General features: G+C 40.5%; 1 protein-coding gene across 35 annotated transcripts in view; it reads right to left on the bottom strand.

Annotated features, from left to right (window-relative positions):
* Positions 1-16,166, bottom strand: part of LOC126867306 (calcium/calmodulin-dependent protein kinase type II alpha chain) — a 147,116-nt gene extending 130,950 nt beyond the window's left edge. For 10 of the 35 annotated variants that reach the window (XM_050621643.1, XM_050621639.1, XM_050621660.1 and 7 more), the window contains exon 1: positions 15,108-16,159. In XM_050621643.1, coding sequence (XP_050477600.1) covers positions 15,108-15,172 — 65 coding nt within the window. In that variant the 5' untranslated portion in view covers positions 15,173-16,159. Of the gene's footprint in view, positions 1-15,107 lie in introns of all 35 variants that reach the window. The other 25 variants (XM_050621635.1, XM_050621634.1, XM_050621654.1 and 22 more) reach the window with 7 other exon arrangements.
* Positions 16,167-16,184: the final 18 nt, after the last annotated feature.

Raw genomic sequence — 16,184 nt, 5'->3', positions numbered from 1 at the left:
CAATGCGTCCTTATCTTACGCAACCACGTTTCAGTGATATGTATCCAGTGTAAAAACACGCGACAATTCCACGGTACCTGGTCGCATGTATAAGTAAGCGAATCGACGAACACGAACAACGGGGGCTCGGGTTTATCGATCGGCCAGTTGCCTCGGGAATGTCTCCAGGGAGGAACCCGCAGGACACGTGAGTTACCCTCTTAGACCGAGCGGAACCGAATCGAGACGGGATATGCCGAAGCTTAAACTCACCCTCCTACGTAAATCGGCTAACAGAAATTTCTCTAACGAGCGACGGAGAAACTGTCACGCCTGTCCTGGGACCGAGGAATCGTATCCGGTACAGTTTCTACGAAGCGTTTGGGGACGCGACGTTCTCCACGAGACTTTGCAACGATTTTACACGAACATGATTTTAGGGAAATGGAAGCGTGACACAGAATGTGAGGGCTGTATGGTATATGACGCTGAGCAGGAGATGGTTCGGCACGGGGCTGTTTTTGGGGAAATGGAATTGTGGCATAAGGGATGAATGTAGGTTACGTGGAATACGGCCGGATGTTCGGTTGGACGCGGTTTCGTAATGAATATTTTCCTTTGGAAAATGTAAACGAGAAACGAGAGACAAGGAACATCGTACTTATGGGAAATGGGCTCGCGCAAAGTATTTTTTGGGAAATGGAATCGAAACGTAAGGCAGGGTAAATGGAAGCGAGTGAAAATTTTGTGTAATATAGAATTTTGCTAAATTGAAAGCAAATGAACGTCTGGCTAGAAAATGGTATTGCAACGAAGACTTTTGGAAACGAGAAACAGAGGTTAAATGGCAATCGTAAGGAAGATACTACTGACGGGGAATGGTTTCATAGCGAGTACTTTTGGAGAACGAAATAGCGAAATAAAGGATAAATGTAGGTCGGATGGCAATATGGTTTCGGTGGGAAGTGTTCCTGTAATAAGAACAAAGATACAGGCGAGTGAAAACCAGACACAAGATAAATGTGAAGTAGTATGGCAGATGATATTAATGGGAATCAATTTTAGGGGGTGAAGGTAAGGTAAAATACGAGTCTCTTAGTAGCCAGGTTAATCAATTCCAGTCTTAGTAACTCCTTTGCAATGAAATTCACAACGTGAAATCCAAAATGAAAAGTCTTATCTCTTTTTAATAGAATTATCTGCCAATCTACAAACCTACAAGAAAAGAACGTAACCAACGAGAAATTTAAAACGTCTGAACGGAAAGACCGATACAGTCTGCGTCTTGTTCATCCAAAAATCCTAGCCAAGCCAAACCTGTTGGCAATTTTCCATCGGCGAATCGATCCGCGGAATGGTAACAAGCCCAAGGGAGAACAGGGAAGGGGAGCGACTCGCGAAAATGCCAGCGCACGAATGACAAATATTTGCGGAAAGTTCGACTAGGTATTCCTCGATCATTCTATTTCTTTTTTTTTTTTTTTTTTATACCCATGAAGCTTCGATCAGCTCACGTTTCCCAGAAGGAAGGGGGATGGAAAACAACGTGTATCGAGAATATACACGATGCGAGAATAAAATTGCCGAACTCATGCAACAACTTACGTTTTAGTGGTTCTAAAGTAACTTGTTCGCGTTGACAATAAATTATACATATATAAATTCCATATCTCTACAGTTATCTCCACTAAGCTGTTCATTTAACGAGAACAGCAGCATATTTTCATAAACTATATTAAGGCAAGATTATTGGAGACACCTAAGCTTCAGCATCTTAAAATTCAATCTTGAACTTTGCACAAAGTAATCAAACTTGTTGTATATTACGAGATACCGTTAGTCTTTAACAGAGTAACGAGAAAAGTGAGAAGATATCGTGTACTTAGCATTCGTTGAGCACGAAAAAGTATTAAAAACGACCCAAGCGATTCGACTAAACCCTTTTCGACCAAAAACAGGCTTGTACAAACTGGCCACGTATCTCATTGCCCAGATTTACCTCTTTCGAACTTGATGCTTTAAAACCAGAAACTAGAAAGTTACGAAGGAAAAAATTTCTCTGAACGATGGAAAAAGCTAAACGTATCGGTGCCATAGGATATTATTTTGGACAATAATATAAAATAATGTAATTCGTTATTTGACGTGTTTACGTGTTTCATCGCAGTCCAGCAACTTTATCATCGCAACGTGTACAAAACGCAGAACGGTGTGTAGAAGTCGATGTGATTCGCGACATCAATTTGATCGACTAAAATAGCAAGGGTAAGTACGCGCTCCGGTGCATAATAATTAGAAGGTATTAACGAGCGCGTTAATTAATCGTGCGAACCGGCGGTGCACGGTCAACGACCGGCCCGGCAAAATCTCATTAACTGCACACGACCGATCGAATCGAGACCCTGCCGCAGAACTCGTTCCATCCAACATTGCCACGCGATCCCACCTACCCTTTTTCTACCCTCGATATTACCGACGAATTCAACGTACAGCCGGCAGGATCAATTTTCCAGCCGCGCGCCTCCGAAACATCCTAATATTCGACCACTGGAGCCCGAGGGACTAGCAATCGATTTCCCCTATCTGAAGCTTATCGAGCCTGCCCGCCACCGATAAGATTTCTCCTGCGGATGAGATTTCATCGGCTTTCGCGATGAATTTCTTTCCCATCGAGTTTCATCGGTATTTTCGTTTTGCTTCATATTTCGAAACACGGAATTTTGCAGGCGAAATGCAATTCGAGTATGTCGCGCCAATGTTTGAAAATGAACGTAAAAATGATTAAAACAGAAAGTACAGAAGGTGGTAGCTTTAATTTTGAAAATTCTGTTTCCTTTCGTTCTCCCGCAGTAAATAGAGTATCCTATTTTTAGCGAAATTGATAAACCAATTTTAGAATCTCTGTGTGCGATAAAAATTCAATATACCGACGAGGATCATCGCGTACACGAAACCCATACGGCAAAAATGCAATAGGATTCTCTCTAGAAGTAAAGATTCCTTTCACAGAAGCCTGCGACGTTCGAAGCCTCGTTTTTACTGGCTCTAGATTATATTCATAATTTATACGAATTCGCGGAATAAGGCACATTCGAAGAAATAAAGATAATCGGCTTAATGACCGGGATAAGTTTCGCAACATCGTAAAACACAGCTCGCAAGACGGTATACAGCGTTGCGTTGAAAGAGCGCATAGAAACTTCTATAGAAGTAAGAAAATGCTTTGCTTGATAATTTACAACTCGTAACACACTTGCTTCCGTTGGATCAAACATTTCTTCGGCGTTAACTATAGTCGTCTTTCATGCTGTAGAAATTGATTGAAACGACGCGATGAAAGAAAACGTGTAGACTTGCGAACAACATGATCCCATAATCCTCGTTGCCTTTCGTTCTGGCTATAAGTAACGATGGAAAAAGATTTTTCCTCTGTTGGAACAGCTCTCGCGTCGAATCGAAGTCTTACAACGGCGAACTCGGTCCGCACGAAAGGGTTAAAGGTCAGCGGGCGAGTCGACCGAGATATCGACGTTTTCATGTGCCATTAACTCTTAATCGTAGGCACGGTTACGAGCATCGACATGCGCATCGCGCGTAACACCGAAATCGCACGATTCTTCTATTTCCTACATACAGTGACTACAAATTTCTATATCGTTCGGTATACCGTTATATTATAGCATTTACTATTCCTGGTAATAACGAACATAATCAGGTCTTGATACAATATCAGACTTCGTATCGTTTAGTAGCGATTTCATAGAATTATACACGTTCTACGTGTATAATGCTAAACCCAAGACAAAGAAATTTTCAAAAAATTGATCGCTATACATATTCCTTTATATATTCGAGAGTGTCTACCTGCTGACGAACAGCTGAATAAACAAGCGCAACTGAATTCGTTTTTAAATCCAAACGCTCTCCACTGTTTTCCCTCCACCCTTTTATCGTTGCACGCGTCACTGCAGAGCGTGGTTGGATAAATCGATATAGGGAAGAAAGTTATCGCAGCACGGGGGTTTACGCTGTTTTTATTACCGTCGACGTATCCCGAACTTCCGAGATAAAACGCGAGTTTGTCCGGCAGGCCGATCGATCGTCCCTCTTTTCAAACAGGAAACGATCCGTACATCCTCCGTTTACAAGGCCCCCGCGAAATTCCTGTAACGTCGATTTACGACCATCCTCAACCACCCCTTTAATATATATCCTCGAGTTTTCTAGTCACGACACGCGTCCATCATCGGCTAGTTTCTCCACATTGTCGAATTATTCCTGAATCATCGATATCAGATCTCAAGAGAATCTGGAACGCGATCGTATAGGTGAACGATCGTCAGATGTTAAAACGGTAGGCTGTTAAACGGCGGACCTGTTGAACGAGAAATAGGTTGAATTTTGCAGGATTATCGTCGCCACGGGTTCGTTAACGACCCTGGAAACCGTGATCCTCGATTTCGAGCTCGTTCGCAAAGGTTTTTAACGGTTGGATAGCAAATTTGGACGCGAAAGGTAAAGCTTGAAACGGTTTGGACGTTGCTTGGAAGCTGTTCATACACGTGTAGCTTAATACACGTTGGAATTTGCGAAGATCTGGATTTCGAAAGAATCTTCGAAAACTAAGAAGCAAATTTGTTTTTTTCTTTGACCGATAAATGAAAATTGTTTTACAACGACGTTGTTTTAAATCGACGTCTTTGCATTTTGGCAACGCACCATTCTATTCGCAATTTTCATTATTTTCTGATAGATTGACCTTATCGAACTTTGTTTATCAATATGGTGAGTATGGAAGAGAATTCTGCAGATTCAATTGACATCTTTTTCTTTCGCTTACATTCCTTTAATGAACTTTTATGAAATATTTACATTACTATGATAAACTATCGCTTCTTCGATCCATAGAAACTCTTTTCCTATTCCTAACTTATCTAATAGACTTCTATAAAATATTTATTATTCTTATACATTTTTATCTGACTCTGAAAGGATCAGTCTACTGCTATTTTACAGGCAGCGAAACATCCAAGTTGCTCTGATGTGAAAAAGTTGCCAATTAATTCTTCTACTCGATTCATTTTCCCAATATAAAAATCAAACTCGGTGAAGTAAAATAAAATATGCAAAATACGACAACAATCATCAAACGTTGTAATTTCAAATGTTCGAAACCTACAAGAATCTACTTCAATCCATTTTTTCTCATCTGTCTCAGTTTTCTCAAAGGGAACGAAGATTCCCTGGTCATTTGTCGAGATTGAAAGCGCTGTGAATTTCCGTTTTTCTTTATTCCAAGCATTATGCGACCGTTCGTCGCGTTTGTTGGCGCGTGAACGCTCGATGAGCGCCGGAATTGCCTCGTAAACCGGAAAAGCGCGAACCGAGCAACGATTGGCAAAAATGTCTTTAAGGATCGTAAAAAGCGTGGAAAGCCTCGTAATTCTCACGATTGCGATCCCCCTTGTGGGGCTTCAGAGGCGAGAAAGGATAATCTTGCCGCGAAACAGGCGATTGAAGCGTATTTCTCGCGAATGACGAAGGATTTGTACGGAATTGCAAGAAAATCGAATGATTCGAGCTGTATACGACAGGTTTTTCCCAACACGTATCAATCGATCAGTTTCTTCCGAACTTCTCTACGCTTTCGATAATTTAATCTGCGTTTTGAGACGATCTTAAAAAAATGTTGTAAGAATTTTTTACTTTTCGCTAGATATCGAGTGCTTTTTTATTCGCGAGAAAACTTTTTGTTACGCGTGGACGTAATTTTCGTTTCGTGTGGAAATATTGTGACGTATGGAAATATCTTTGTACGTTGTTAATAATAGAAAAACGTTTCATCTGATACTTTTATGAAGAGAATTGTTATTTTAAATATAGGGAAAAACATATGTACATGACAAGAGTGAAAAATTGTTAACATTTAAAACGTTGATTGTTTATTGTGCCTTGTATTTTGCAGAAATTGTAGTCTTGTGCTCTCTGTAATTTCTCTCGCGTGTTTTTATATCATTACGCGCTGTTTGAACGTAGAGTGTCGTATGTGAAAAAAGCTACAGATCTGACGACTTTCAAAAATTCTTTCTTTAACAATCAAGTACATGCGACGATAAACTAACGAGCCTGAACAAAATATTTATTTTTCTTAGAGAACACATCTGGTAGAATTTCGTCTGCTAATTAATGAGCAGAATCTTGACGTCATCAGTTTCATGCGTTGGAATTTCCAGTTGCGCAACTGAACACCGAGGTTTTCAACGTTCATCGATGCTTGATGCTCGAATAATACGAATATCGTAATTCCTCTTCGTCGAATTGCATCATATTTAATGAATTTTTCACGTTCCAACGAAATCTGTAGTACAGTAACGTATTATTCTTTCCTTACTTTGCTCGAACTTGGAAAATTTGTTAACGATACGAAAATACGATTCGGTTAAAAAAGGATCAAAGAAACGCAGGATTAAACATAATCGATTTTGCCAAATACGCTTGTTGCCATTCTACTAGTTTTCTGTTTAATCCATAACGTAAGAAAAGACATAAAAATACCATCAAAAAGGCATTGAAGATAGGAAAATTTCGAGGCAAAAAGGATCGCACGATTGTTCTTCGAAACGATTGTTTCATTTTTAACAGAATTATCGGTTGGAAAGCGGACAATTCGCGAAGACGCGATGGGAAACGCAGTGAAAAACGGAGAAACTTGGATTCATGGAATGCGCTACTTCGTACCGAGAATTGGCATTTCCCCGGTGGTTTTCGATAGAGCCAATATTTACTCTCGGTCTTAATGTCAGCGTAGGCCGCTGCCAAAACTAACATACGAATCGGTTTGCCCGTAAGCACTGTCCAGGAGACTCGACCATCGAATCCAACGAATATACGGATATAGATCCCGTAGAGATCGCCGATCTTCCGCTACAATCGAGTGTTAGAATGCCGACTTGCCGTCAGAATATTTCCATCAATCGCCATTGTCGGATTAAACGTGCTTACAGAGATATGGATTATTTAAAAGGATTATTAATTCCCAACTTTCGCATTACTATAATGTAGAAAAAGATTATAGTCAAGTAGAATTTCCTTTATCACGGGCGCATAAAATTCTGCTTATAGAGCGTTAATGCGTTACACGAGTCATACGATAATGATAACTTCGTTCAAGTATGTTACGCACGCAATATCTTATATGAATACAAACCACATTTTCTCATCGATCGGAGATATTAATCAATAAATAGAAATTCTTTCACTAGATTTAATCGCTCTCGATAATCGAAACTCGATTATATCTATGGAATATCGTAACTCTCATACAGAGTACGTGAAAAATAGAACGAGACCAGGAAGTATAATTTCAGGCGGAAAAATAAATCCAAAGAGGGAATAATATATTTTCGTTTACAGATTCATTTCCGAGAAAATCAACATACGCGTTGAATAACCTTCCGACCCATTGTACCGTCTGTCTTAAGACAACCTGTATAACCAAATATTTATCGTTCGGGTATTCAAAGTTAGCCTTTAACTGCGCTATTTCAAAATTTATCCTTCTATTAACCGATTGTATACACGTTCCATAAAATCAACAGCCTCTGTCTGCATCTCGCAATGCAAAATCCCTTCAATCCGTTTCGTTCCTATTCCAACCTCAATGACACGCACGAAATCCACCAAGTTCTTGCTAACTAACAACTCTGATAACTGTACACAGACTATGTACACCATTTAATCCGGGTCGATTCATCGAAATGGCTGTCAAACGTGTTTTCATCCGTAATACGTTTGCTCCTTCTCTTCCTCTGTCTCGTTTCCTCCGCTTCGTTCAATGAAAACGAACGAATCGCGAGCAAGAGAAGATGATCGTACACAGAGAGCAGGCCGGTGATTGATGAACCCTCGAGAAGAGTGTTTCGAGGTGAAAGGATCGGGAAAGACTCGGACGATTCACGCGAGCAACCCTCCCGGTGTAATTATAATCAGCCGACGATGATGCCTGTGCATGAATATCCGAAATGTAGGACGTCTGTTTGTCGGCGATTGTAGGGATAACCGTAATCCGAGGCCACGAATCGCCGACGTGTATGATCGATGTAAACGTAGCCGTGTAAACAGATGTACCGCCGCCGTCTTCTGATCGATAGCCAAAGCGTACACGGAATTTGCCGGTTCAAGCGGAATTTTTTTCTACGCTAGACCCGGAATTTCGAGTATTTAATTAATATTCGAATACGAATATCGGAATTCAGATTCATACTTTTGGGGAAGAATTTATGTGCCTACGTTACGGATGGTGGAGCATAATGCTTCGTTTATTTTCTCACACTCGTACATTTAAAACGAGCGATGTATATTATGGAACGATTCGTAGCTTTTGGAATACGTTGCGTTCTACGTTGTAGAGGAAACTTGGAATATAACAGAATGGAAAAATTAGAATGGACTGTTCGAAGTACGCCGAAATGATAACGTTTACGAGATTGTTACGAGTATACTATGGGGGAGATATGAACTATGCTGCGTCAATGGTACGATATTATGTTTATGTAGCACTTATCCTGTTAGTGCATGATTAAAGAGCCAACCGATGATTGAAAAATATTTCGATCGCACGAGTATAAAGAAATAATGTTTCAACGACGTAATAATTTTAATGATAGAGCAACTCTACTTCCAACGAATTCAAATATGCTATTGAACTATTCTCAGAGGTTTATCACCCCTTAGGTGTATAAATAGAAAATGCGTTACGTAGTCTAGTACAGGTACTATTGCAGAATTAGCAAACTAAAAGAAATAAAAAATGGAATACACGAAGGTTTAATATAGACGACGCAAAATTAAGGAATAAAATATATCAGCTAAAATTCGATGTTTCTTTTTCCTATGTCGGTTCTCTTCTGTCTGCGAGTATAAATCAAACGTTGGCGATATAATCCATTGTAAACGCCAACTCATCGCGACTAGTCATTTCCATGAATATTTTATTATTTAATCACTCGTGGTTATCAAGAACGATTGTCTTCCTTTTTCATTCTCATGCATTCGTGAAAACAGTAATTTCTTGAAATATTGTTAATATCAAGGTAATGCAAGGTATTCGAAATTAAGTGAAATTTTATTGCGAGTCTCCCGAAAGATACGATACGATGTATTGTTCTCTAAACAAGCTGATCAAATTTATCGACGTATTGAAAGTTTCAACCAGTTACAAAAGATCATACGCTTCTGCTAAGCAAGAATGGTAAAACGTTTGCGTAGAAATGGAACTCGTAACTTGATATTGTTATTCGTACGGAATCTCGTTAATCGATGAATTAACGATAAAATTAATGATAGGTGCAATTGAATCGAAGCAACGGATTCATAATCGACCGAACACGTTGCGGCAGTGTGTTGTAACCGTGTTAGAATCAATCGCGAGTTAACTGAAAAGCTTAATGAGTTTTCATTGAGCGGTACGCGTTTTGTAACGGCGACTATAGCCGATCGCGAAACGAAAAACGAAGCCTCTCGTCGAGTGTTCGGGATGAAATCGAACAGGGGGATGTAATTAAATTCCAACCAGACGGCGAAACTTTGTCGAAAATGTAGGAAATAACGACGAAACGGAAAGACGGGAAACAAAGATAAGCGACCGTGTAACCGTGAAGCTTGTAAAAGAAATGCAATAAAAAGAAGAAAAAAAATAAATCGATGAATATATCGTACTAGCATGCTATTTTATTATCTTACATCCATTACAGAAACGATTGTGTCATCAAATGGTCTTCTGTTTCTTTCCTTCGTTATCTACTTCTTCCCTTTCTGCCATTTTCTTTTTTCTTCCTTTTTTTCACTCTTTATTCTCCTCTTTTTTCAATAAATTCTTAACACGCGACACTTTATCACGCGTCGAAACCACATATATTCCGAGTTGTAGCGTGACGCACAGAGAAACGCTTCTACACCCTACGCGATAAATCAGCGGAGGGAAAGAGACAGCAGGAGAAGACTCCATCGTAAATTCTCAAGTCTCTCCCGCTTTTTAAACGTAGAAAAAAATAAAGCAAAGCTTCCTTGAGCTCTCACTTAGCCTCGAATTATTCGGCAATCCTAGAATCCTGAATGGGAGAGGATTCTGTTCGACCAGTTGCAAGGATAGTTGCAATGAACTAGTTGCAATGAAGATAGCAGCCACGGTGCAATCAGATTTATTAATTTTTGCGATATTGCCAACCAAATGAATGACGATAGACGAACCTGCGGGTTAATCCTGCCACGAAATCAGAACTTTTGCGTTCTATCCTCGCTCTCGATTCAACAAGCAGACGTTTAATATTCTAAGAAACATTTTGCCATAAAATTGAAACAAGAAATGTTTCTAATGAATGTGTAATGAAATGGCTGTCATTGAATGTATTAAAAATAATTCTTCCATCTGGATCTCCAAGTTCAGAGATTTGTTAGCAGTGAAAACATGGAATGGAATTGAGAACATGCCAAACAAGAGTACATAATACTCGAGAAATATTCTCCAAACCTGAAACACGAGGCAACCTTCCCTCCCTTCGGCAACGATTTAACTTAAAAAAAGGGAATATTTTAATCAAACATTCTGCCATCGTGTAACGCTGAAGACTGACGAAACAAAAAGCTCAGACTTGATCCACGAGGAGAATGGGAAGATCAGCGAACCACTCTGAAAATTTCTAGCTGGAAAACAACGTCCAGAGATCGTTAATCAAATCTATCCCGGAACGTCGATCAACATCACGAAACGACGAGCAGAACGAGGTGGTTCGATGGTTTTTCCTCTTCTTTTTCATCATTTCTGTCTTACTGATGGTTCGATGAGAAATCGATAGCCGGTAAAAGACGGTCGGTTCGAAGAAGCAACGCCAACCGTGGCATAATCGTTGAATTATTCAACTCGAAAGCGAGGAAAATGTTTTGATTATGCCAGGCCACAGACGCATGCACACGTGTACGTGCACGAATTCTCTGCGCGCTTCAAGCGACCGAAATTAGTTGGATATCCGAATAATTAACGAAAATAGCAGGAGCGCGCCGCTATTATGAAAGTGTACTTACGTGGAGTTTATTGGACCGCTGCGTGAAAGGTCAAGTGTGCAAGTTGGATTTTTAGTGAGAAAATGAAGTTTTTGAAAAGGGTAGTGGAAAAGAAGCGTATTGGCCGTTTCAAAATTGGAATTCGTATCTTTGGTCATCGTAAAGTTGTAAAATAAATAAAGCTCGGCTTGGAAGAGAAAAGTGACGATTGTTGAAAACGGTTAAGAACAATTTGTAGCCAACGTAATTTTGGTAGAACTTTAAATCGAATTTTTATCACGAAGTGTGATTTAAAAAAAGAAAGCGAAGATCATTGGGAATTGGATCGAAACAAATGTTACATTGGTGTTATCAAAATTGAACTTCGAATTTTTATTAAATGCATAATTAGAACGAAAAAAGCTGAAATTTGCATCTCTGCCGAATACAGAGGCCTAAAACAAGTGGAATTTGGTTTAGAAGATCCAGGTAAAAATTATATGGTACTTGCGACTGTCTTGAAATTACAGGCAAAATTCTAAGTAAAAAACGAGGACGATGGGCAAACGATTCAATTAGTTGGATCAAGTTAATAGTCAAGATGTGGCGTTCAAACTAAGTAACGAAGTTGCACGAGCTATTCGATTGTTCAACTTTTTAAGTTACGTGGCTCTCGTTCGGCGAAGCTGAAAAGTTTCTAGATGCCGGGATCGCGGAAGGTCTAGAAATAGATTGCCGCTTGTGTAGTTTTGAATGGTTTAAAGCGTAAAAGTCAGCTCAAAATAAAAAATGGTTTTCACATTAAACATTTGACATAATGTTGAAATAGCCTCTATTAACTTAGAAACAACGTACATCTATTAACACTTACTTCATCATCAAGTTGCCAATAAACTAATCTTTCCTTTCTACATGATCTAAAGATGTACTCCTTAATCAAACTAACATACTCTATGATAGATATTATATATAATCAAAAGGAAATTTTAGTCCATTGTTTATTGGGCTTAAGACGTTGGAAACAAGCTGTTCCATTAAAAACCGCTTCCTGTTCTCTACTTGATAATTAGTCCGCGAATTTTTACACATTTGCAAATGCACTTAATATGCGAAAATAAAATGTACGTTATTTAATAGATAAAACAAATCTCTGCTTAGAATCTATTTGTTTAATTGCGTTCATAAAAATATAAATTTGCAGAAATAACATTTAAATAAAATTCCTTATTTTCGATTCATTGAATTGACGATTAAAAATGCCTAAAATCTAAATCACCCTACTTGAGCGAGATATTTTCGGCTTAGAATATTCGAGAGAGAAAATTATTGGAAATTGAATAGGGCGACAAATTTTCGCACGCTCGAGAACAAACGCGAAATCGGCTAAGCGTGTTTACACGGGCGGACAATATTCTAAATCAGCCGGCCCTAATTGCGAATCCGTGGTGCTGCCGTTCAAATTAGATTCGCTCGATTTTCGTGACTCGATGAAACACGTGTGCCGTGTGAGGAACGGCCATCGAAAGCGGTCACATTAGTCACGAATCGTCCTTGCAATTTGTACAGATAAACGACACCATTCGTAACGTGACCAACTTCGAGGAAGCTCGATCAAACAACGATAATAAATCTTAAAAATTCTCGCGATTTACAAATCCATTTAAAAAAGCAGAAAACGAGATCGAGAAAGTATAACCATCAACGCGAAATTTGTTTTTATATAATCATTAATACGAGAACCAATTGTAAATTGTATAATTGATACTAGAAATTTACATTAGGAAATTGTAAAGTTCAAGAAAGTTAAATTAAAGATATTCAGCTTCTTTTAAATCATCTTTTAAATACACTTGACTACTCGTATGATTGATGGAAAATTGCAAAATTAATAATCCGTGGATCAGTAAATGTTAACATTCAACAAGGTTGAATTAAAAATGTTTACTTCTGGTTAGACACGCTTGGTCATTTGTATTATACGTAGTTAATTATAAAGTTAATACCTTATGCGCTATTAAATTTTAAAATTAATCCTCTATAGCCTACTGAATTTAAAGATTGATATTCTGCGAACTAGCAAATTTTCAAATCAAAAAAAAATTATGTTAGAAATATATATTTTCGCTTGGATACACGTGACCGTCTGTGCGGTTGACGGTAATACGGTAGTTTAAAGAGCAAAAAGAGAATAAAGAAGAATCCGAGACGGGTCGAGCAGGTGACACTATGTAACGCGTGCTCTACGCGTGCTCTACGCTCCGTGTTTATCGACCGTGGCACAAACTCTCCCAAAAAGACACGGGGTGTGGTCAGAAATTTTCCTTCTTCTCCTGTCTGCACGTTTCGCGGCCAAAGAAAATTTCTCGACTGCGAGTCGAGGTCACTCGAGGTCACGAATGACACGAGACCAATACCTGTATCCTTCTAAGACCACCTATAAAACGTCGAGACTCACCTAACCTAGAGAAAACCGCGTGCAGTTCCCACTCGTTTTCCGATCGTCGGAATTCCGCTTCAGAAATTGTCCAACTTTGCTTCGCTACGATAATATTGTGGCTAACAATTAAAAATTTGAAAGTTTATGATAGAAAATCGTAAATTTTGGTGAAGATAATATCAATAACTTGATCCTGTCGTGTTAAATAATATATTTTTCTTAAGGCAGTTGTCTTCGACTGGCAGAAATTGAGAATTAATTGAAGATTTCTATTCTTCATTCCAAGTTTCGTATATTTTTTGTTTCAAATGAATAGGAGAATAAGATATTAGAAAATTATACAGGCAAATATCGATATAAGAATTGCTACAGTATTTGATACAGCCAAATTACTTAGCAAACTGCGAATCTTTTCCTCTTCTCTCTTAAGTCTGTCACTACTAACCTATATAAGCGGTTGACGCAATCATAAACAATACGATTAAGAGAAAAAGTAAATTGAAATATCATTTATCCGTATAAAAGATAAAATTGAAGAAACGATAGAACGCATCGTGAAAAGAAACGATAGAAAGGGAAGGAAAACAAAGTGCTGACGAGATCTAGTGACTTTTAGGGACAACGTCATGCAAGGCTGCAACCACCTGCCGTCACCGAGACGAGCACGAGAGGGAATGCCGTGGAACGATAAAAAGAAAGCATCTGATCGAATAAGGGCATACCGGTGAAAGAGAAGAGCAACGGCAGAGATGATGATAGAAAACAAATTAGAAAGGGAGGAGAGATAACGAACGAGATGCAGAGAGAAATGGAGCGAGAGTGCGAGAAAGAGGTCGAAGGAGGGGGATGAAGGTAAAAAGCGGCGCGACGACATCGTATTGATTTGGTGACAGATCCGCGTACGATGCGGATGCCTCGTTTTCGACGGTGAGACCACCACGACGGCACAAGGCACGATACCAAGCGCCCTGACGCTTTATATATAGAGGCTGAGCCACGAGCAGACAGGCCGTGCCGCTTAAATATAGACGAAATGCAACGGGGTGTCTCCCGCGTGCGAGCAAGGGACACGGACGCGTATACGGAACGAAGCGACGAGATCCGCGGCCGAGAAAGGCGGATGGAAAGAGAACGATGAGAAAGCGAAACGACCAAAGGTAGGAGTGGGAAGAAAAACGTAGAGAAGAAAGAGGCCCTGCATACGTAGAGAATAATCATGGCCGACGACACGGCGCGGCGTCGTCTGCTAGGAGAATCGCGCTCCTCACGGATCATCACTCGCGTGTCCATCTAACGACACGGCGAAACGCTACCAGGAACCAACTAATCGGCGACACGAGATACACAACGACGCATGAATACGCTTGTGACACCAAGTTCGCGTGCAATAAAAACACTACCGCAAGAAATAGAAATACACGAGCGAGGGAAAGAGAGAGGTGGGAAAGACGAGATAGACAAAGAGGCATAAAGTGTGTATACACTGCGAAGGTACAGAAACGGAGCAAACACGACGTGACACGCGGTAACGTTAAACCACTCTCTGTCTCTCTCTGTCTCTCTCTTTCTCTTTCCCTTTTCGGTTCGCCCTACGTCGTTCATTACTTACGTCGCTCGAATATAATAAATGATGTGGTTTCTTTTTTGTACTTACTTGCCCAGTTCCTCCTTGAGGTCATAGTTGTCACTAAACCGCGTGCAAGCGGTCGGAGTAGCCATGCCGAGGTATCGCGATTATTTACCGCACTAACCGAGGAACGTAAGCGCGAGAGCCACTGCCGGCCGCCACTACCGCACACGCTAGGGGAAACTTCGCAGGTCAAATTCGATCAATAGAGGGGAACCGCCGCGGCGCTGGTAGAACACCGGGTAACCGTCGAGGGAGGGAGGGTCGTCGGGCCGGGCAGAGGGGAAGTGGTTCTGTCCGCGGGAGCCGTGCGTTACCGTGGCACCGACGGTGGGGCGAAATCGCGGTCGTGCCAGCAAATATTTGCGGGCAACGACAACTTCAAACCTTCCACGACGCGTCCGCACTGCTCGCCGGCAGACCGTCGACTGACTCGCGTAGTGGTGGTAAGCTCGCGATCGCGCAGGCGATGTGTGTTCGTGTTCACACCAATGCCGCTACCGCCGGCAATGGCGACCACGATTCACGTATAATACCTGGCAACAACGATCAACACCGATACCACTGCCGGCAGGGCTGACGATAGAGGTTCGCTAGCGAGCCGTTCGAGCGCAGCCAACCTAGGCGAAATAACCCAAGGGGATCGAGGCAACACATTTAAATTTAGCACCTGGAATTATGCTCGATCACGCGGCTAACTTTTTCAGGATCACGCTTCACGCTACAATTTACTTTCTGTTCCGTTATATTTTTTTTCTCTATCGTCAACGCAACGAACACGTCGTTTTCGTCGCCCGAACGTACTTATATGCGACAGCGTATTTCCGGTTGCGATGTTTTATCGTAGTCGTCAGATTTGATATTTTCGTGTATTTTCCACGCGATATAAACACGATCCGTCAGAAAACGACTCGTGGCTAATGAAACTGTGATCGTTTTTCGAAATATCGACCGAAGAAAATTTTCCACCGATTTTATTCTACGTTTTCGCGATCCAAACGAACGAATGGAGTTGCGTACCGTCGCTGGTTAGACGGAATACCGCGCACTGACTCGATTCCGCATGTCCGACATAAACACGAGATTTACTACTGGCGCATACGC

The sequence above is a fragment of the Bombus huntii genome, chromosome 7, assembly GCF_024542735.1.
Source record: "Bombus huntii isolate Logan2020A chromosome 7, iyBomHunt1.1, whole genome shotgun sequence".
NCBI lineage: Eukaryota > Metazoa > Arthropoda > Insecta > Hymenoptera > Apidae > Bombus > Bombus huntii.
The sequence above is the reverse complement of the archived record's forward strand: the minus strand, read 5'-3'. Positions and strand labels throughout refer to the sequence as shown.